At 39.9% G+C, this 24,001-nt stretch overlaps 1 protein-coding gene across 4 annotated transcripts in view; it reads right to left on the bottom strand.

Moving 5' to 3' along the window:
- RTN4IP1 (reticulon 4 interacting protein 1) overlaps window positions 1–24,001 on the bottom strand; it is a 154,832-nt gene that overhangs the window by 18,723 nt on the left and 112,108 nt on the right. For all 4 annotated transcript variants that reach the window (XM_086707521.1, XM_086707519.1, XM_086707520.1 and 1 more), the window contains exons 2-5: window positions 20,643–20,794; window positions 19,310–19,378; window positions 18,283–18,407; window positions 7,102–7,150 (exon numbers count right to left, since the gene is read on the bottom strand). In XM_086707521.1, the coding sequence (XP_086563647.1) occupies window positions 7,102–7,150; window positions 18,283–18,407; window positions 19,310–19,378; window positions 20,643–20,768 (369 nt within the window). In that variant the 5' untranslated portion in view covers window positions 20,769–20,794. The remainder of the gene's footprint in view (window positions 1–7,101; window positions 7,151–18,282; window positions 18,408–19,309; window positions 19,379–20,642; window positions 20,795–24,001) is intronic.

The raw sequence follows: 24,001 nt of genomic DNA on the forward strand, positions 1-24,001 counted from the left end.
CCTGTTCATGCTCTGTCTCTCCCTGTCTCAAAAATAAATAAATAAAAAAAAAAAGTTAAAAAAAATTTTAAAAATAGTTTTATCACCCAAATATGCATTCCCTAGACACTTCAGTTCAGTCTTATGCATTTTAAAAACAGGAGGTCTTTTAAGTCTCTCTTTTTAAACTATGGGCTCCTCTTTTAGCCCTTCACTTTCTTATAATTTATTTGTGGAAGAATCCAGGCCATCTGACCTGTAGAGTTTCCCACAGTCTGGAACTTCTTATTGCACACTCACGGGGCAATTCCACATGCTGCTTTGTCTCTGTGTTCTCTTCCAATCTCCTTACAAGACTATGGATAGAGGCTAGCAAAATCATAAGAGGCACATAATGTCTGGTTATTGCTCTTCTGAAGATCTTAGTTATTTAATGGTGGTTGTAAAATAGTGATATTCTAATTCTTTTTTCATTTAGTAGTTGGAATACTATCATAAAGAAACATCTCCCCTCATATATAAATTTTGCTTATTCAGGTATACAGTTCATACAGGAAAGGTAAGACAAATAATTGTTTCTCCTTTACCAGTTTATAAAATAAATTGCTTTCCTATCATTTCCCAAAGGTGACCATCTAAAAAAATATATATTAAGTCATGTATCTGAAGGATTTTAATCCACTGTATAACTATTGTTGAAGCTAAAATTGTCACATCTATGGGGCGCCTGGGTGGCGCAGTCGGTTAAGCGTCTGACTTCAGCCAGGTCACGATCTCGCGGTCCGTGAGTTCGAGCCCCGCGTCGGGCTCTGGGCTGATGGCTCAGAGCCTGGAGCCTGTTTCCGATTCTGTGTCTCCCTCTCTCTCTGCCCCTCCCCCGTTCATGCTCTGTCTCTCTCTGTCCAAAAAAATAAATAAACGTTGAAAAAAAAAATTTTTAAATTGTCACATCTTAGTGTCTTCAAGTTGGCTCCTATGTCTTTTTTTTTAATGTTTATTTTTGAGAAAGAGCACACACACAAGCGGGGGAGGGGCAAAGTGAGAGGGGGACAGATGATCCAAAGCGGGCTCCCCACTGACAGCAGAGAACCTGATGCAACACTTGAATGCGTGAACCGCATGATCATGACCTGAGCCAAAGTTGGATGCTTAACCAACTGAGCCCTCCAGGCACCTCAGCTCCCAAGTCTTTTTTGACACAACTCAAGTACTTTTTGATAGTTTCTCTGCTATTTCATATATTCTAGACTCATTATTGTACATTTCGTGTCCTAGATCTAGAATCTGCGTTTCTCCAAGAAGTCCTGTATTATTTTCATGAGCAATGATCTATCAAGAGATAGCTTTACATACACAAAGTATCTCTTGAGTTCCTATTGAGATCTCCAATTCAAATTCAGGACTACAAAGCTCCTACTTAACTGCTTTCCTGTTTTACCTGTATCTCCTTTCTTCCACACATAAAATCCTGGCTGTCAAAGACACAGGCGCGACAATTAAAATATACCATAAATACCTGGTTTGGTTTTTTTTTACTGTACATTATACGCATAAGTCTTTGAGTACTAACATTATTTATTATTACTAACACTAATGACCTGATTAATGAAAGCATTACAATTTTAATATATGTTCTTCCAGTTTTCCCCCTCTTTTAAAAAAGAGTTGTGCTGTATTTGCCTCATCAGAGCATATGGCTTTTACACAATGCACTCTTTCTAAGCCCTTAGTTTTAGTTCTACAGATACATTTACATTTAACATTTCCCACCAGTCCTTAATTTGATATCTCACCAGTCATTTCAGTTGCCAGAAGTTCATGCTCTAGATTTCTGCAAGAGGGGTAAGAACATATTCTCCAAGTTCTTACAAGTTATTAATAGTTCCTATGTGATCTTTTTACATGAAGGCCAGTTTGGCTGTATATAAAGTTAGTATAGTCTGGGGCGCCCGGGTGGCTCAGCCAGTCAAGTGTCCAGTTTTGGCTCAGGTCATGATCTCATGCTTCATGAGTTTGAGCCCCACATCGGGCTCTGTGCAGACAGCTCAGAGCCTGGAGCCTGCTTCCGATTCTGTCTCCCTCTCTCTCTGCCCCTCCCCCACTCGTGTTCATTTTCTCTCTCAAAAATAAACAAAAAAAAAGTATAGTCTGAAGACACGCAAGCAAGGGTATACTAAACACGTTACTCCATCCTTCCCCCTGGCACTACAACATTGCTGTCAAAAAGTCTGATGCTAATCTAATTTTTACTTCTCAGAAGTAAAAAATTTCACAGAGGTGACTTTTTTTTTAAAGGTGTCCCTGTCCCAAGGTTTTTTGTTTTTTTTCTTTAGAAGCCAGTAATTCTACTAGGATTTTCCTTGATATTGCTCATTCTAGGACCCTGTCCTTAGAGAAGTGCTGTGGTCCTGTAATATATAGTTTCAAATAATCTAATTTCAGGAAAATAAAGAAGTTTCTTGAATTACAGATTTTAGTATTTATTCGATTCCCTTGTTTTGGTTTTCCTCTTCACAGATTCCTACTGTCCACATATCAGTCGCCCTTCCTCTCTTCAATACTTGATACTATCTCTTGAATTTGTTTTACTTGTTTTCTTTTGGGTTTTAAACTTTTTCCTATTTTGCACATTCTATTTCTATTTATGGCAGCATTATGGATTGTGTTTGATGCTACTGAATTCCTTCTAGTTTAGTCTTCATTGCTAAATAATTTGGTTTATTTTTACATTTTTCCCCAAGTTTTTCCAAGTCTGTTTTGTTTGTTTGTTTTTTCATGTCTTGTATATTTTTAATTTTTTAAACCTGTTTTGAAATTGTAGGCTATATTTGGGGGCACTTGGCTGGCACAGTTTGGTAGAGCATAGGACTCTTAATCTCAGGGTTGTGAGTTCAAGTCCCACATTAGATGTGGAGTCTACTTAAAAAAAAAAAATTAGAAATCATAGGTTACATTTGATCTGTCCTGTGGGCATATTTTCTGATGTGCTGTTATCGTCTGCAGATATGTTCTTCTATTCCTTATTCTCATAATAACTTTGTAGGAGATCAAACCTTGATACTTTCCTATTACTGTTTTTATTTAATTAAAATATTTTTGTTATGGGGCGCCTAGGTGGCTCAGTTGGTTAAGCATACTATTTCAGCTCAGGTCATGACTTTGTGGTTTGTGGGTTCAAGCCCCGTGTCAGATTCTGTGCTGACAGTTCAGAGCCTGGAGCCTGCTTCGGATTCTGTGTCACCCTCTCTCTCTGCCCCTCTCCCATGCACACTCTGTCTGTCTGTCTCTCTCCCTCTTTCAAAAAAAACATTTAAAAGAAATTTTAAAAAGTATTTTTGTTGTAAAATGTAACACCGGAAAGTGTATGGAATTTAAATGCATAGCTTAACAAATTATTACAAAGCAAACAATACTGTAAGCATCACTCCATATTAAGACCTGGATCGCACATCATGCTTATGAGCCTCCTAACTTTCTCCCTCCCAATCAAAGCCCCCTCACTCCCTCAAAAGTAATACTACCATCCAGACTATTACATGACCCTTTTTACTTTTTTTTTTTTTAGAGTCTTACTCCCTAACACTCTTTAGTTTAACCTGTTCTTGAAGGTCATTAAACAGAATCGAATTGGCTATCTGACTTCTTTCATTAATATGCTGTTCTTAAGATTCATGTACTTCACTGTGTGCAACTATAGTTTTCATGATTATATAATATTCCAATGTAAGACTATACCACAAATTATCCACTTTACTGTTGATGAATATTTCAGTTGTTTCCAGTGGGAGATAATATCTATAATTCTGGTACATGCATGTTAACAGTGCATATAATTGCAGAGTATATTCATAAAGTGGATATTTTGGGTTGCCTTAAGGCCACATACATTCAGATTTATTAGACGGTACCCAGTGATCTCCCAAGTGCCTGTACCAATTTACGCGCTAACCAGCAGGATATGGTATTTCTCTTTTCCTCCCACCCTCTCTCCTTTTCCTTTCTTCCATTTAGTTATTCATTCACCTACATCCGACTTAAAAAGAAGTCAAGGTGTGCATCTCCTAGCAGTCCTCTCCCCTTCCCCTAATTTAGTTAGCACATAGATGAAACCTTCCACCAGTATCTGGGTCTTCAAAAGATCTGAGGTGGGGTCTGGGTGGGAGAGCATAGCACCTGAAGTCTCCCTTCTGGAAAGTGATGTGGCCGATCCCCTGAATATGCTCACTAGCCCCATATTGCAGAAAGGGCCTCTCTCTGCACATTGAGGGAGGCTCAATAATCAAGCCCCCTCCCTCAGGAGCCAGTCAGTTACACATTCAACCATAATGGGAGCAGCCACTAGGTGCCAACCTGTTCCTGGAAGCTCAGGGCACTGTTTTGTTTTCTTCTGTTTGAGGTAAAGTTCAGATAGAAACATAAAATTCAACATGTTAGCAATTTTATTTTTTTTTTTTTTAATTTTTTTTTTTTTTTTCAATGTTTATTTATTTTTGGGACAGAGAGAGACAGAGCATGAACGGGGGAGGGGCAGAGAGAGAGGGAGACACAGAATCGGAAACAGGCTCCAGGCTCCGAGCCATCAGCCCAGAGCCTGATGCGAGCCTGACGCGGGGCTCGAACTCACGGACCGCGAGATCGTGACCTGGCTGAAGTCGGACGCTTAACCGACTGCGCCACCCAGGCGCCCCTGTTAGCAATTTTAAAGTGTACAATTCATTATGTATGTTCACAACATTGAACAACCATCGCCACTGTCTACTTCTAGAACATTTTCCTTACCTCAAAAATAAACCCCATGCCCATTAAGCAGTCATTCCCCATTCCTTCCTTCCCCAATGCTTGGCATCACTAATCTGCTGTCTCTATGGATTTGCTGCTTCTGGATAAGATATAAATGGAACAATACAAAATGTGACCTTTTGTGTCTGGATTCTTTCACTAGCATAATGTTTTGAAGGCTGATCAACGTTGTATAATGCAGCAGAACTTCATCCTTTTTTATGGCTGAATAATATTTCACTGTGTATGTATCTACCACATTTTCTTTATCAATTGATAGACATTAGGGTTGTTTCCGCTCTTTGGCTACTATGAATATGGATGTTGCTATGAACATCTGTGTACAAGGTTTTGTCTGAACATATGTTTTCATTTCTCTCAGGTATATACCTAGGAATGGAACTACTAAGTCTTTTTTTTTTTTCATGTTTATTTTGAGAGAGAGAACGAGCGTGCACATGTGTGTGCAAACAGGGCAGGGGCAGAGACAGAGGGAAAGAGAGAGAATCCCAAGCAGGCTCTGCACTGTCAACACAGAGCCTAACTATGGGCTCAATCTTATGAACCATGAGACCATGACCTGAGCTAAGATCCATGAGTTAGAAGCTTAACCACCTGAGCCACCCAGGCACCCCTGGAACTACTAAGTCTTATGGCAATTATATGTTTAACATTTTAAAGAACTGCCAAACTGTCTTCCATAGCAGCTGCAGCATTTTACATTTCCCTTAGCGTGTACAAGGGTTTCAGTTTCTCTACATCCTGATCAACATGGCCATTTTCTGTTTTCTTTTTTTCAATAGCCATCCTAGTAGGTGTGAAGTAGTACCTCACTATGGTTTCCATTTGCATTTCCCTAATGACTAATGATGCTGACTATCCTTCCATGGGCTTACTGACCATTTGTAGATCTTCTCTGGAAAAAAAAAAAAAAAGGCTATTCAAGTCCTTTGCTAATTTGTTAACTGGGATGTCTTTTGTTGAGTTGTAAGAATTCTTTATATATTCTGGGTATTATACCCTTATTAGAGAAATGATTTACAAATATTTGCTCCCCGTGTGTTGACTTATTCCTTTCTTAATGTTGTCTTTGAGTCACAAAAACCGTTAATTTTGATGAAGTCCAATTTATCTGGTTTTTGTTTTTTTTTTCTTCTGGTGCTTATGCTTTTGGTGTCATACCAAAAAAATCTGTTGCCAAATCCAAGGTCATGAAGATTTACTCTTGTTTACTTCTAAAAGTTCAATAGTTTTAGCTCTTATGCTTAGGTCTTTGACCAGGGCTGAGTTAGTTTTCACATATGATATAAGGTAGGAGTCCACCTTCATTCTTTTGCATGTGGATATCTAGTTGTTTCAGAATCATTAACTGAAAAGACTATTCTTTTCCCTATTTAACCGTATTGCCACCCTAGTAAAAAAAAAAAAAAAAAAAAAAAAAAAAAAATCGATTGACAATAGATGTATGGTTTTATTTCTGGATGTTCAATTCTATCCCATTGATCCGTATGTTTATCTTTATGCCAGTATCACATTGTTTTGATTACTGTAGTTGTGTAGTAAGTGTTAAGATTGAGAAATGTACATCCTCCAACTTTGTCCTTTGTCAAGATTGTCAATTTGGGGTCTCTTGAAATTCCATACGCATTGTAGGATCAGCTTGTTCATGTATGCAAAAAAGGCAGTTGCCATTTTGATAGGACTGCATTGAATCTATAGATCACTTTGGGGAAATAATGCCATCTTTACAGTATTTTGGCTACTTCATTTCTATATACATTTTAGAATCAGCTTATCAGTTTCTACCAAATTGCAAACTTCCATCCACCTGCATTGTCCCCAGTCTTCCTTCCAAAAGGCTTTCCTACATTTGTTATAGAGGACATCAATAAACTAACTCATGTATTAAACCACTAGAGAGGTTAATGCTTCCTTCTACATTAGGAAATTTCCTTCTTAGAAAAGCAAGCTGAGGGGCGCCTGGGTGGCGCAGTCGGTTAAGCATCCGACTTCAGCCAGGTCACCATCTCGCGGTCCGTGAGTTCGAGCCCCGCGTCGGGCTCTGGGCTGATGGCTCAGAGCCTGGAGCCTGTTTCCGATTCTGTGTCTCCCTCTCTCTCTGCCCCTCGCCCGTTCATGCTCTGTCTCTCTCTGTCCCAAAAATAAATAAACGTTGAAAAAAAAAAATTAAAAAAAAAAAAAAAAAAGAAAAGCAAGCTGAAATTACAGTGAATTTACTGAACCTATCTTTCTCTCAGCCTTAAAAAACTAATTTATAATGTGTGAACTTATAAATTCATGAAAATAATCTTCCTATTCACAAAACTAAAAAAACTGTCTTACCTGTATAGCAAAAGTACCAACTCCACCTGAAGCACCCAAGATTAAAACACTGTAATGCAAAAGAAACTACAATTAATGAAAATATTAGGTCAACATAATGGGATAAATAAACAAGAGGTTTTCAATATGAACTGGCTCAAAGCAAATAAAGTCATTCAGCTTCCCAAGGTTATATCACATAAGGATTTTCATGTTAGGCTCACCAAGAATCTATAAATGCTTAAAGTTAAACATTCTATGAACTCTCTACTAAGAATACCAAATACCAAAAATATCAAACACCAAAAATACCCACATATTGTATTTTTTTTTAAGTGTCTCAAACAGTTCTTGGTAACATATGCCTTACAATTTTTCCAGGCTAAAATTATCATAACTTTCTCTATAAGAGGGAGCTATGGGATCCTTTCAGTGTGTTAGATTCAGTAGCTCTCTAAGAACAAAATCACATTCCTGACCACATTCCTGCCAAAGTAGAATGTCTTTTGTTCAGACATGTCCCGACAAGCTCATCAACTTTCATAAATAGAAATCAATCTTATCCTCAATTTGGCTTCCTATTAAAGCAGATGAATCTGTCCTATCAGCACAAACAACCTTGGGCTCCAGGGTTTTACTACATTTGCTTAGTGTAGCCCTCTTATCCTTCTAGACCAAGGGTGTTCAGTTTGGAATTTACATCCTCCAGGCTCTCTCCCTCGCCCTGTCTCGCTCCTATCCTACCTTCGGTTTCATTTTATGGCCACGGATACCATCTAACATCCCGGATCATTTTGCTATTTTGGGGTTTGGATTCTACACCTCTCTCACTGCCCTTAACACGCCAATCCTGGGTTCCTATCAGTTTGGTCTCAACCCAAAAGGACTTCCTCTCTCTCAGCTCTGGTTGCCCAAACTATGTCAGTCCCTCTTTGACTTGGCAGCTAGAAAGTGCAGAGAATTTTGCCACCTGCCTCTAGCAAGTACACAGGATCTCGGGACATGCATTCTGTCTATAATCCTAACCCGAGTTTCATTTTATGTTTTCCTCTCTTACCCAAATCACAGAAGGCTGTTCGTCACCCTTTAGATCTTAAAAGTTACTACTAAAACTTCTGAGCCAGCTATTCCCTTTGAAAGCAATACTATTAAATGTAATTAAAATCAGTCTCCTTGTTAATTGTGTTCCTTCTAGAGAAATTACTTTTAATTTTCAAAGAATTATAAAGTGCACAGAAGGGAAAAAAAACCTTCAAAGACAAACTCCTCTAAAATCCTACACTTCATACATTTAATAGCTTGAGTACTTCCTAAACGGAGGAAGAATGAGAAGCATTAAAACTGCCTCACAGACATATCCAAAAATTAATTCATCCATGAAATATTCTCTTGTTATTCTGGCCCATTTTTATGGAAATGTGGTAAGTCAAACATTCATGTAAATTCTTCACGGTCTAGGGGCGCCTGGGTGGCGCAGTCGGTTAAGCGTCCGACTTCAGCCAGGTCACGATCTCGCGGTCCGTGAGTTCGAGCCCCGCGTCAGGCTCTGGGCTGATGGCTCGGAGCCTGGAGCCTGTTTCCGATTCTGTGTCTCCCTCTCTCTCTGCCCCTCCCCGTTCATGCTCTGTCTCTCTCTGTCCCAAAATAAATAAATAAATAAATAAAAAACGTTAAATTCTTCACGGTCTAATCTTTATCTCAACTCTGACTTCTATTTCCTAAATAGAACTCTCTCAGCTACCCTGGTCCCCTCACTCTTATGCTCAAGTCCTATGCATACTGGCCCATTCCTCAAACTCTCAAATGCCTTTACTGCTTGCTGAAGTGTCCCTGCCCTTGCAGCCAAATCCGTTTTCCTACACCCCTAAAAAAAAGGCCCAATGTTATGCATTTGGCATTTGCCATGATGTTAACTTTCACCCATATGCTTGCTTCCCAAGCTATTCTGGAAGGCTTTGAGGGGAGAGAGCACGTATTATGAAGCACTGGGCATACTACCCTGGACATAACAAATGCCTGATGTTTCTTGACGTCAAATATCATCCAAATCAGCAGTTTATCCTACAATCAAGGCAACAATTGCTACTACCTCAAGTGAGGGAATCATTCTGATATTTGGAAGACTGCATTAAAATTTCTTCCAGTAAAGAAAAGTTTGAAATTCATTTCTACTTCTCTCCCTGGGAATGCTGTATTAAGAGGATACCAGGGACACCTGGGTGGCTCAGTCAATAAAGCATCAGACTCTTGATTTTGGCTCAGATCATGATCTCATGGTTCATGAGTTTGAGCCCCACTTGGGCTCTGCTCTGGCAGTGTGGAGCTTGCTTGGGACTCACTCCCTCTCCTCTCTCTCTGCCCCTCCCCTACTCTCGCTCTCTCTCAAAGTAAATGAACAAACAAAAGAGGATACCAAACATAATGGCTGCTTAAGGATCCAACTGCCAGATACATCTCCAACCTTAATATTGTCAGCTGATCGCCTCCCCATAACTCTTGATCCACAGCAGCCTCATTCCTCCAAATTAAAAAGCAAAAATGTTGTTTCACAGCACTGCTTGGCAGAAGAGGGAGTGGTTCTACAACAGCAGCTTCAGTTCCTGATATTGCCACTTGATGGCACCTCCAGGTGCAAAACAGGCAAGGCGCAAGCCCGTTGGAATGCCACAATCAGCTTGTAAAGAAGACCTAGGGACACAGCATTCTCTGGTCCTGCAAACTCCATGTTTTGTGCAGATTCAATCAGGGCCTGCACTTTTCTTCAAAGTCTCAAAAAAGGACAGTAGGCAAAATGAATTTTCAAGGCCAGCAATAGGTCGGTTAGTCCTCCATGGTTTGAAGTCCTGTGGCTGAACTAACTATTCTTGTACTCTTCAAAGCACTTTCAATACAAAGGGAAAAGCACCGCTGTTGCTTACCCCCAGTGGCCCTTCACTGAAGTGCTATACAGCAGAAACACTTTCTACCCAGCTTGCTATAATGGTCACACTATATATTCAAGCCTCGCTGAAGTGGAAGTCTATTTGCCGAGTGAAGAATATTGCTTATTGTATAGAGCAAGTACCCAGGAAATACTCTATTTGGAAAAAGCACTATAATTCAAAATGGCCAAGATTTTTAATCACGTTCCTCTCTTACTTCCTAAGTTCACATGTGAAGCTCTTCTTTGAAGTCAGTGGGATTTGCACTCTGGCAGAGATAAAAATACAGGAGAAAGTATGAATAATTATTACACTGCATATGCATTCGTAAGCCCTACAACCTGATTTTCCCTGTCACCTCTGCCTAATCTCTGAATTCCGCCTAAACATACATTAAGGTACTAAGTCAATGTTGGCTTCTTTTCCATGACTGAGTCACTTTTTACTGTATTTGGGCATCTAAGTCATCTACAATCACATTTTCAGTATTACAGCCTGATGAGGTAAGGCATCAACACCCAAACTGCCTTGCAAATAAAAAATATATGAAACAAAACAGAGATCCAGAAACAAGGAATAAGCTTTCAAATTTCTATATCCTGGCTTAGCCCCAGAAATCAAAAGGCCAGGACTGGGGATCTAGAGACCTGGGTTCTAGTCCTAATTCTCACTAATTGAACCTGCATGCCTCAGATTCATCTGGGAAATGATGATCACCCTAGGAGTCCACAAAAAAGAAAAATTGGCTTTTTTCATCTTATTTAAGCTTATATTTACTTTCCCCATTTTTCTAACATAGAAGTATATGACCTTCATGATTCTCCCTAGACAATGTGCTTGTGGGGGGTGGGGGGGAGAAGCCACGTTGCAAGATTAGAGTGCCCTCTACTTAAAGTCCTAATGGCTCAGGAACAAAGATGACTTAAATATGGCTAACTCTTCCATAAGCAGAAACAAATGGTCTTTAAAAACTAAGGATGATGATGGGGCGCCTGGGTGGCTCAGTCAGTTGAACGTCTAACTCTTGATTTCAGTTCAGCTCATGATCTCAGGGTTGTGGGACTGAGTCCAACATCAGGTTTCAAGCTCAGCTTGAGATTCTCTTTCTCCCTCTGCCCCTCTTCCCGACTTGCACTCTAAAATTAAATTAAATTAAATCAAATCAGATAAAATTAAATTAATATAGGGGCGCCTGGGTGGCTCAGTTGGTTAAGTGTCCGACTTTGGTTCAGGTCATGATCTTGCAGTTTGTGAGTTCGAGCCCTGTGTCAGGCTCTGTGCTGACAGCTTGGAGCCTGGAGCCTGCTTCGATTCTGTGTCTCCTTCTTTCTACCCTCCCCCACTCGCAGTCTGTCCCTCTCTGTCTCAAAAATAAATAAACATTAAAAAACTTTTTGATTAATATAAAAACTAGGGATGATGCTAAAAAGGTTATAATATCATTTATTTCTCATGCTTTTAAATCTAGGGGAAAAAAGGTTATATAGCAAAACATGCTAAATTTACTTCCTAAAGTGAGAAACTTAATTTGAATAAGTAGAACTACAAAACAAATTAACCACACTCAGCCAAGATAGCCTAGATTTGTGTGTCCTCTTCTAAGCCTCTGTAATTCATGTAGACATTCCCCAATTTGCAGAAGAGTTCATGTGTGAATTAGTTGTTTGGAACTTTAAACACATTTTCCCATGAAAACAAAGCTATTTATATATGTTAGCAAGGTGCCCAGGGTAGCCATTTATTAAGGCTTAGCTAACCCATAATGGACCAAGAACCTCATACAATATTATAACAATGATTCTGTGGTAATGAAATTCAGAAGTTCAACCAGAGGTACCAGGAACACATCTCCCCAAATGGGACAGGCAGTGGAAACCATCCCAAATCACTGGTTCCTTCAATCTGGTGTAGAACAGAGAGAAAAAAGGAAGATGGGAAGAAGGAATGTTTATGATGGCAACAATACGACGGATAAGAGACAAAAGGAGCATGGTTGGTCAGAGAAAAATTTACCAGAGCTGGCAGGGTTCAGGACACATCACCCCCAAAAATGGCACGTTGGCATGTTGAATATTTTAAGTTAATGGAAGTTGAGAAACAGCATATACAGGAAGGACTCCCTGACCTTCTTCCCTGAAGCAGGTCACAAGACCCTCATGTGAGAGGTGTGCTCCTATACCTGGAGGAAAGGGACATCCTTATCTCCAAGACAGAAAGGTACAGAGAGGAATCCCAACGGATAGGCCTTGCTAAAATTTCCAAGTTGATTATGCTTAGCTCATACCATTTGTCCTGTCACTTTTTTTTTTTTTAAAGACTCTTCACTCATCAAATGTAGCATAAAAACACTCAGGTTTAACCATTTCTTGAGAACTTCATTTCCTTATGAAGGTCTCAGGTCATGTAAAGCTCAATGTGTATGCTTTTCCCCTTTTTAATCTGTCTTTTGTTTACAGGGGGCCCCAGGCAAGAATTTAGACTAGAAGAAAACCCTATTTTCCTTCTTAGCAGAACCAATGAAGCTTTAGCTCCAGGCCCTTTCCTTACAAAGGCCCTGAGATGAACCCCTAGCAAAATATCTGCATAGACACAGATTTTTGTAAAATTTGCAAACGATATATGCTAACGAAGAGGCAGAATATGTTGCCCCCAAATATACCACCTTTGGCATAAGGATTACTTTGAGCTGAAGGCAGTTAAGAAGCAGCAGATCCAAGAAAGCTCTCTGCCCTTCCCCTGTTTTCCTAAGGACATAAATTTACAAAGGCATACCTCCTCTTCTAGCTACCAGGAAGACACAGGTTAATCCCTAGAGATAACTTTAGACTCTTATCCGTGGAGGAGGCACCAACTTCAATCTGTACAACAAATTTTACCTTGCTTTTCCTGGTAACCTCTTCACAACAGCCTTCCCCCACGTTTCTCTCTTCCGTCTTTAGCTGAAGAGGTTTTTTTAGTCTGAATTCTAAGCTACCCATTTGAGTTCCTCATTTTCCTCTAATTATACCTCATTAATATGTGGTATACACATTAATAAACTGTGTTTCTCTTGTTAATGTTTTATTACAGAGGTCTCAGCAGAGAACTCAGGTAGAGGGAAATGATTTTTCCTCCTGTATTAACTATGATCCGTTTAAATTTCTGTCTCTTTCCATTTCTACACCCTCCTTTACACTTCCCCTCTTGACCGGTAACACGAGATTTGGCTGAAGGGAACCAGGGAACTAACAGGGTTCAGGACATGCTAGCCCAAAAGGAAGGGAAGCGCATTTGGAAATACATTTTGCGATGCAGTTAAAAGTCCTTTCTGAGTAGAGTTAAGTTATGGCAGGCTGTTTCCTGCTTAAGGAATGCCTTCCAGGAATACTCCTACTTCCCACCAATTTAGCACAACAAAGCATCAAGAACCTGTTGTCTTATTATGATAAGAGGGACGTATCACAGTAGCTGGCACTGGATTATGCAAGTAGTGAAGGAGAAAAATGGTTAAAGAAGGTTTGAGATGTGCAGAACCAGAAGCTAGTCTGTAGAAAGTTCCTCCAATTAAAAGACATGTAAAAACTTACAACACACCACTAATACATTAATTCTTAGATCAGGACCCACAAAATGGAGGCTACCCCAAGGCCTGTTCCACGTCAAATCTAAACCTAAGTAAGTTTGCCCTTACAAAGAATGCATCACTGTCAAGGAAACCAAATTCTGATCACAATCCTCCAACTCAGCTTTAGCTAGCTGACCTTACTAAGAAATAGGCCCTGCTAGCTTTATCAGGAAATCACTGACCTCCTGGCCAACCACGCCATTTCCGTGCTGCCTCTTCCAATGCTCTATGAAACTCGCTCCTGCCCAAAATCCTTCAGGAAGAATGCTCCCCTGCTTGAGAGGCACTGTGCTCCCCAATCTATGGCTTGTTTCGCCTTGAACACAGGATAAATGCACTAGCACACTGTATTATTTTTGTCATTTAACACTGCTACCAGGAAGACATCAACACCAAACTAACAAATGAGGGCTGTCAATTAAAATGCAAAAGCATTTGAGGCTTACTCACTGCATGAGAAAACTTGGACTCCCTAGAAATCTTAGAGCTCCCACATTAATGAAACTCGGAAGACATTTTTCCCAGTTTGATAACCATCCTAAATTTTACAGGACATGAACAATGAGTTGTGCCGTGGACGGGGAGGCAGCAGAGTTCGGAAACAGTATCAGGTTTTGGCTTAAGGGAAATGCCAGTTAATGGACATTAGGAATGTAGAGAAGAGCCAGGGTGGTGGTCAGGAAGTCTTGTTTTGTACCAGGTGAGCTTCAAATATGAAGAAGCCATCTAACTGAAACTCAGCAGAGAGTTTGGCATTAGAAACAGATCTGCAAGCTTCCATAATATACACAGAAGCTGGGAGTAGGTGAGAGATCTCCGAGAGACAGAGAGTAATGATGGAGTGGACACTGGGAACACAGTAACAGTTAAGGATTGGAGAAAGAAAGGGTCCTCTAAAAATTACAAGAAATGGTCAAAAAGGCAAGAAAACTAAAGGAGTCCAGTGTCCTGAAACCATGAAAAAAGTGAGTATTAAGTTAGTGGTTAACAGTGCCATATACTTCACGAAGATCAAATGATAAGAAGAACTGAGAAAGATCACCTGGTTGGCCACTTAGTCAGCTATGACCCCGGTGAGAACAGCTGCAGCTGAATGGCAATGCTGGAAGCTAAATTATGGTCACTGAGGAGCAAATGACTTCTCAACTTCCCAAGATATTATCCTAGTCACCCAGAAAACTCATCTGTAAAACACAAATTGCTAGGAGAAAATTTTCTACTATTTCTTTGATTGAGCCCTCCTGGGGCTCCAGGGGGTCCAGAAGCAGAGTCAAGATCCATTTGCATCACACCAGCCAGAGTCTCCACCCTCCCTCTCCTCTTCCTCCCAGCCCCAAGATTTCTTCACAAAGGAGCAAGTAAAGGGCCGGGGTTTCTTTCTTCTTCCCCCTACCCCTCTAACCCTACCACCCAGTCAAGTGCAAATGAAAACCCGAACTCCACAGGGGTGGCGGGAGTGGAGACGGGGAGAAACAGGTGGGTGGTCCAGTGAAGAACAGGCAGAAGGCTTCTGAAAGAAGGAAACTGTGTTATTACCGATATAAGCACAGTGGTGGTAGTGATAGTGGGGGATAAACCCGATGTTTTTCAAGTTGCAGCCTGTGTAATTCTGTAACAGAACTAATCAGACACACAATTTACAATCATAGGACAAAATTTTACTGTCAAAAAGCCTAATCAGGTAAGAAACAGCGAAAAGCATTCCTAAATTCATTGCATTGTATACACAATTTAAAAGTGAAATTTATTTTGTAGAAGAGGAATGGTTCAATTTCTAAGACTTTCTAATACTTCTGTCAAACACAGTGAAGTACAACTTTCCCTGTAAAAGATGAATTTCAGGTAGAGCATGAAATACGCAAGATGTACCATGACACTACCAATAAATAGAACATCAGACTGAACTGCTTTCAAAATATACCTGGTGTAACCACTTTTTAAAACCTGTCTATCATCTTGAGAGCCCTAGGTTATCTATGTTTTCCAACTTAATAAATCATGAAGAAACTATGGATGGGCTGGTAACAAAAAAAATCACTTCACCTGACATTTTCTAGTGCTATCAAAGTGTGGGCATAAATGACATTTTGTGACATCAATATTAAACTATTACCTCGGTTAACTGATGCTCAGTTGTTGCAGAAATACAATTATATAACAAAAAAGGGAAAAGTAAACACATTGAACTCTTAGAAAGCTTGGTCTTAATTTCTTTTTTTTTTTTCTTTTTTTCAATGTTTATTTATTTTTTTGGGACAGAGAGAGACAGAGCATGAACGGGGGAGGGGCAGAGAGAGAGGGAGACACAGAATCGGAAACAGGCTCCAGGCTCTGAGCCATCAGCCCAGAGCCTGACGCGGGGCTTGAACTCACGGACCGAGAGATCGTGACCTGGCTGAAGTCAGACGCTTAACCGACTGCGCCACCCAGGCGCCCCTCTTAGAAAGCTTGGTCTTAATTTCAAAAAGCTGTTTGTTATAAAGAAATCCTATAAAATCTTCCAGGGTGCTGATGGGTGTTTTTTTTTTTTTTTTTTTAATTAACCAGTTAGAAAAACAGACTATTAAGACCCTGTTAACAAACACTGACCTGCTTTACTGCAGACTAAAACATGCCTCAATGCCAACAGCTAATAGAGAATAATTATGGCTTAGAGACACTAAAATATGCTCCCCCATTCACAATGAATAGTCAAACTGAAAAAAGCCACTCTGGACACTGGAACCTCTGAATTGATGTATAGTAAAATCCCACTCTCGTCAGAATTTCTTCACATAAAATTATTTTTTATAGTGCTTTAAGATGCTCACATCACTCATTCAATTCCCACAAATAAGGAGTGGGAGAAGTGGGCCATTATGACCACTTCAGTAGACAACTTTCCTAGAGCACCCAGGGGCCAGGTCTCATTACCACTTGGAACAAAGGCATGCTACAGGTCAGGTCACCAAGTATGTGGGGATGCAGGAAATTCAGGAGATGAGCTAGGGAGGCTCTTTACAGTAGATTTCACTCCAGTGTGGTTAATATGTGGCTAAATCAACGAACACATCCAACTGAATATACAATATAATGGCCTTAGAAGGTATAAGACTTCCCACTTCTCAGAGCTCCCCTAACAACCTGCCCCGTCCTACACCCAGTGCGTTGGAGGAAACTGCGCAAGACCGGAAATGGCACGCACGTGGTCACCTCATTAGTCGGCAGCAGAGTTGGAGAACAGGACCTGGGGCTCTATTTCCCCAGTTCCAAGCCATTACTGCTTAAACAGAAGGCAATGCAGTACCAAGGAATTACCCACAAGGCTTATAATAAAATGGGGGCATGGATCCATGTACCTGAGAACAGGCAACTAGAGTTGTTTCTAAATTGTCTTCAAGATACTAAAAACAAGTATGTGTGGAGAACCCTGAACTGGCAAAAGAAATGAGAGCTCTCTAACCATGCATAGAAAGTCTAATGTTTTTAAGGAAGAACAAAACAAAACAAAATAATAAAGATCAATGTCAATGCAGAGCCTACAGTAATAATAAAGGTCTAAAAACCCTGAATTTTGCAAGGTTATTAATGAAAACAAACCATTAGAAAAATCTTTGTGGCCAGACTAATTTACTTTAAACAAAGTAGTTGACCTAAATGGTAACTTCAAAAGCTTAAAAAATAAACAGGATTGACCTTTAGAGTAAACACCTGCCATGAATTCTACAACAAAGGGTAGCACTTCATTAGATGAATCATCTTCACACTGCTTTCAGAAATACAGCTATTAAGCTTTCATTAAATTCAATCCTTTATAACCCAACACATTAAATGTAAAGGGTAAGGTTTCAGAAAAGTATAGTTATTTTACCTGCACAATTCTTAGTAATCAAAAAACTCATTTTAACTTATTAAAAATTGACCTATAGCTCTCTCCTTTATCACCATCATTAAATGGTTCTTAGTCTCTCCTTTTCTCACCAAAAAATAAAATCAGTATCCCCTATCGGGCCAACTTTCTAAAAGACAAAAAAATACAATCTCATTGCTCATAACAGCAGCCACTATTTACTGAGTGCCTTCCATGGGCCACAATCTGGGCCACTAGTTTTCCTTGTGTTATCTCATTGAACCATTAAAACAAAACTCACAGAAGAGAAGTGACGAGGGCGCCACCCAGCTAGAAAGTAGCAGGGTCTGGATACGGGCTCAAGTACACTGAAGACATTTCTACTCACTGCTGTTGCTAACTCAAACAATAAACACTTTGAAGCACAAGAATTGACCTAACGGGTGCCAGGCACTGAGCCTAAGAGAACTTAAGAATAATCAACAGTGTTTTGCAGTCCCTTTATATCTGGTCTTTGGAATATAATATGCAAGTGAGAGAGTAAATCCTAGTAGAGGTAGGAAAACAAAACAAAACAAAAACACCTGCACCTTCACAGCATTCTTCAGAAAATGTATAAGATGATCCTTAAAACTTTTAAGGAATCTAATAAAAGCTAGGATCTTCTTTGCAGAGATTCACATATGAAATCACACTATTTAGGCGATTCACACAACTAAAGTTCACCTACATGTTTCCATTTAAAAATTTTTAATTCCCATTTGCTCGGACTAAGAATCAACACAAGAAAGTGCAACCTGACACAAATAGAGTTGAAGGGAGGTTTAGATGTCACAGTTGATACTTACCGTTTTCCTGTGCAATTCTTGTCATTCAGGCCACCAACCTTGTGTATGGCAGACCAGGCTGTGAGAGCCACATACGGCAAAGAGGCAGCTTGAGTATGAGTGAGTGATTTGGGCTTCAGAGAGACCTAAATTCGAAGAGAGGAGTTAAAAATAAGCAATGACTTGCAAACCTATGGACACAAGTAAACATATTTACCTGTGTAGGAATCCAACTACTTTCATAGATAAGTCTGTAACATTCTACCAGGTTCAGTGTTTATTGCATGCCCTCCTCCAAGATTATCCCTAAGGAATATTCTCCTAATGACTCAATCTACCTCACAGGAGGTTCAGTAATATTTTATAGGCTACATTATCAGATAAAGCAGCTTAATTCTTCATAAAGAGACCACATTCAATAATCCCATTAGTCCTGAGTATACCCATAAATAAATCCAAATAAACCTTGAGCCCTCATAAACACATTCTAATTTGTTTCTGAGATCAGCTGTTTCCTTTACTCCCATTTAGTGAAAGATAATCTTTCCAGACCTTCTCTGATCTCAGTAATATACCCCCTTTTCCCTTCCTGCCCTGCCTTCTGTAGCCAATTTGCTTAATGTTAACCCCTTTCTCTCTATTCAAATCGTCAAGCTCACCTGACTGTATTCGACTAGACTGTTTTTAAAGTTATTTAAAACAGCCTAATACTCCCATGCTTCTGTTGATGATTAATCGGTATGCTCCATTTGGTATATTTGGTTTCAACTGCTCATACTGGGTAAAACTGAGAAACACAGCAGGGCTTCTCAATCTCACTCCAAATCCCTGCTCCACGGGAGACAAAGAACCGCTTTGGCAGGCAGTGTTACTAATGACATGAAATACTTTTTTACTCTTTCAATAGTTCCTCTTCTCTATCTTAGCTCTTTCAAAACTACCCATAAAACAAAAACCTGATCTGAAAAACAACCAGTTATTTCAGAGATATTTGTCAGTCTTTGTTTATACTTTCTAATGGCATTTCAGCACAGAGTTGGTGAGTTACCTCATTCCCACTGACTACAACGAACTCTGACAGAGTGCCTTGTTTCCAGGGAGGAACTGCAGCCCAGACCTGAAACACACAACTTCATTAGAAACATATTTTCTGACCAAAGCTCAGCATGAGGGTTTTCCCCAGTAACAGACCCCATCCTGTGAAAAAAGCACAAATCAGCAATATACCAAGCAAAAGAGTTATTTTCACATAATATAAATGTAGTACGATTCTGGATTTATCAAGTCCAACCACACTGGAAGCAGACGCCAGTAAATCCTAGTGTATTTACTGACTACTTAGAGTACTAGTAAGAGCACAGTCTCTGGGGCTTGAATTCTGGCTCCCGTGCTTACCAGCCGTGGGGCCTCTTTATAGCTTGGTTTCCCCATCGTGTAAATGGTGCCTAACTACCTACTTCATTAGGATTAAATGTGTTATTTTATGAAAAGCAACTAGAACAGTGTTAGCTATTATTATAAGCTCATGTTAACTTCTTGGTATAAAAGTTCAAAGTGACAAATGACAGGTTATTATACCAAACTTTAGCTATTTTAAAACATCTAACCCATAGGGTAGAAACTGTCATTTAAAGACTTCTTCCAGGGCAAAAAAAAAAAAAAAAAAAAAAAAAAAAAGCCCAATCCTACATATTTTAAAGTTGGGCAATTCTTAAGCACTAGATTTAGAAAGTTCAGGTACAGTCAAGCTATTTTTTGGCTTTTTTTTTTTTCATTTTTTTTTTTAGAGAGAGAGCGAAAGCATGAGCAGTAGAGGGAGTGGGAGAATCTCTAGGAGGCCCCATGCCCAGTGTGCAGTCCAATGTGGGGCTCGATCTCACAAACCTGGAGATCATGACCTGAGCCAAAATCAAGAGTCAGACACTTACTGGCTGAGCCACCCAGGCACCTATCAATCAAGCTATTTTTTAATTGTTTGTGAAAAATGTAACAACAGAACCAAGAACATGAAGGTTCTGGCCAAAGTTCAGTATACTTGTTGAAAAGAAGAAAAAGGGGCGCCTGGGTGGCTCAGTCGGTTGGGCGTCCGACCTCGGCTCAGGTCGTGATCTCACGGCTCTGTGAGTTCAAGCCCCGTGCAGGCTCTGTGCTGACACCTCGGAGCCTGGAGCCTGCTGCAGATTCTGTGTCTCCTTCTCTCTCTGCCCCTGCCCCGCTTGCTCTCTCTCTCCGTCTCAAAATAAATAAACCCTAAAAAAATTTAAAAAAAAAAAAAAAAACAAGAAAAGAAGAAAAAAGGTCAAGGACACAGATATGCGAATTTCATTTTGCTTCTTTCAGAAGTATATTTAGAAAAAGAAGAGTGACCGCGCAGATCTCACCTCATCTCCAGGCTTGAAGTACCTCACATCAAGTCCACATTCCATCACCACCCCAGAGACGTCCCGGCCCAGAGTCAGGGGAAATTCTTCTCCTTTGGTTTTAATATGTAGAGGATCACGTTTCATATTTAAAGCCGTAGCTCCATAACCACCTATGAAATACAATGTATCCGTTGCCTCCAAAAGAATGGAAGGATTTAAAAACTACTACAGGGTTACAGGCCACATACAATTCTAGATCCTCAAGATGTAGATTATAAAATAATCAACCTTACAGTTTTTTTATCATCACATGCAAAAGCACAAAAACAATGAATGTTCTTTTCAAAGAAAATTATATACTTGGAAAGTTATAACCACTTGTTAAACTAAAGGTACCAGTGCTCAAAATGTTTTTGAAATTCCAATTTTTGAAGTGGTCTTCAGAATTTAGGGGATTTTCTTTTATACTTTTACTCTGTTCTTTGAAGATGGTTTCTTTTATTCATTCGTTAAGTTAAAAAAAATTGGCTTTAATGCTTATTTTTGAGAGAGAGAGAGAGCATGCACGCATGTGCGCACATGAGCGGGGGAGGTGCAGAGAGACAGGGAGACACAGAATCCAAAGCAGGCTCCAGGCTCTGAACTGTCAGCACAGAGCCCAACGCAGGGCTCAAACCCACGATGCCCAAGACCATGACCTGAGCCAAAGCTCAACCGACTGAGCCACCCAGGCACCGCAAATCATTCGTGATCTTTTTAAACAACAAAGTCATTTGGTGCCAAGTCTAGTGAAGAAGATAAATGTTAAAGCTGTTTGAAGTTAACAAATAGGCATGGGTCTAGTATTTGATATGGACATTGTCTAGGAGTAATGTTCCCCATGTCCCAAAAAATGTTTCCAGAACATCTTTGAAATAAGTACATAGATTCAGGAGTTGAAAAAAGCCATTTGACTGCATCTATTCTGATACAAGTCAACTGCTTTATTATACATGGTTTTATTTTTTTTTTAATATTGACATAAATATCAGCTAACTAGAGCTGAAAACATTCTAGTAACTTTTTTGTTTTAAATAAATTGGCTACTCTATCTATAATAACCCAAAGTAGTTTATTACAAAATTTCAACATATAAAATGACTTTTCTAAGACACGAAAGTATCTGTTATTGCCCCTATTGCTTGACATTTCTGAGAACATTTCTGCTAGGTGAGGTTCTTCAGGATAAGCACTCTTTCTACCTTTCCAGTGTCATGTACCACATTTAAGCTCCCAAACCACTAAACCTCCCCGTAAGACTCCTCTTTCCTCCCCATCCACCCACCCTCAGTGGTAGCACATTAGATCCTAAGGATGAGAAGAAACTAGCAACAGAGACTAAGAAGGCTTGACTGGTGAAGAGGGGTCCTGAAGACCAAGGGAAAAGGGTCATTTCAAGAAGTCAAATGCTGACAGGGAAGACAGTTTTTCACATAAAAGGTTGCCAAGAGGTTTTTCAAAAAAACCAAACAACTGGATCCAACAACATAGCAGTCTTTGGTGACCTTGACAGCAGTTGCTGTGGCATGGAGTGCTCAAAAGAGAACGGGCGGTGAAGAACCAGAGACCTGAGACCATTCAACTCTTTCAAATGGTTTTGCTCTAAAGGGGAGCTAGAAATGAAACAGTGGTTGGAGGGATGCAAGTGAGATGGAGAGAGGATTTTTGAGTGTGTATTTTTTTCCTCTTTCAGAGGGGAGACATAACAGCAAGACTGTGTGCTAATCAGAATGATTCAATGGAAAGGCAAAGACTGATGGTACAGTTACGAATTTCTGAAACCGTGCTCCTGAGATGATGAAAGGGGATGGAATCTGGAGGAAGACTGGCCTCAGATAACAGCAATGACAGTTAATCCATATAGTGGGAGGGATGGTAGAAGATCCAGGGGGGAGATGACAGGTGGGTGGCCTGTAGAAGTTGTTTTTCTAATGAACAAAAAATCAAGACTATGGGAGAGAGTGTTTCAAGGTTGGGATAGTCCCAGAAAACCTAAGCTGATGGCCATCATGCCAATATTACACATTTGCCATCTGCCTAATTAGGGGTGCACACTGTCGGCGGGGGGGAAAAAAGCAACTTCACATGTAATGTTATGGAAGTCATGTTTCACTTTTCCTGTCTTACATCCCTTTTCCATGCCTAAAACACAATTAAACAATTATTCTCTGAAAGTCCTATGTGGTCTGGGCAACAAAAGTGGGTATTTAGCCATGTCAGGGTGTAGTTGCTGTTTCAAAGCTGCCAAAATTCTTCGGTCCCTTCTGAGGTACAGAGGCTGCAGGACAAGGCTGCTCAGGTTTCTTGGTCACCCTGACATGCTGATGCATCAGCTGAGTAGCACTGGCTCACTGCTACTACTAGCTAAACAAGCCCCAAATCCAGAATGCAGCCGGTAGCAAGTGAAAACCTGCTAGGTGACACAAAGGAATGGGGGCCCTTCGGAGGCCCATTGTTAGAGATTGTCAATAAGGCTCAGGAATTGGGATGATGTGGCAAGGCGGTCATTCAAAATAGAAGGAGAGATAAAAAGTTTCCCAAACAAAAATTAAAGGAGTTTGTGACTACTAAACCAGCCCTGCAAGAAATTTTAAGGGGGACTCTCTGAGGGGAGAAAAGATGAAAACAAACAAACAAACAAACAAACAAACAAAGACCAAAAGCAACAAAGACTAGAAAGGAGCAAAGAACACCACCAGAAACTCCAACTCTACAAGCAACATCATGGCAATAAATTCATATCTTTCAGTACTCACTCTAAATGTCAATAGACTAAATGTTCTAATCAAAAGACACAGGGTAACAGAATGGATAAGAAAACAAGATCCATCTATATGCTGTTTACAAGAGACCCACTTTAGACCTAAAGACACCTTCGGATTGAAAGTAAGAGTATGGAGAACCATCTATCATGCTAATGGTCAACAAAAGACAGACAGAGTAGCCATACTTACAGTCTTTATTTTAAAGTCTAGATTGATGTATCAAGAGATGCAGAAAGGCATTACATCATAATTAAGGGGTCTATCCACCAAGACGACCTAACAATTGTAAACATGTATGCGCCAAATGTGGCAACACCCAAATATATAAATCAATTAATCACAAACATAAAGAAACTCATTGATAATAACACCATAAGAGTAGGGGACTTCAACACCCCACTTACAACAATGGACAGATCATCTAATCAAAAAATCAACAAGGAAACAATGGCTTTGAATGACACACTGGACCAGCTGGACTTAACAGATATATTCAGAACATTTCATCTTAAAGCATCAGAATATACATTCTTCTCCAGTGCACATGGAACATTCTCCAGAATAGACCACATA

This window comes from Puma concolor, chromosome B2 (genome assembly GCF_028749965.1).
Source record: "Puma concolor isolate L17-30 chromosome B2, mPumCon1.1.hap2, whole genome shotgun sequence".
Lineage (NCBI taxonomy): Eukaryota > Metazoa > Chordata > Mammalia > Carnivora > Felidae > Puma > Puma concolor.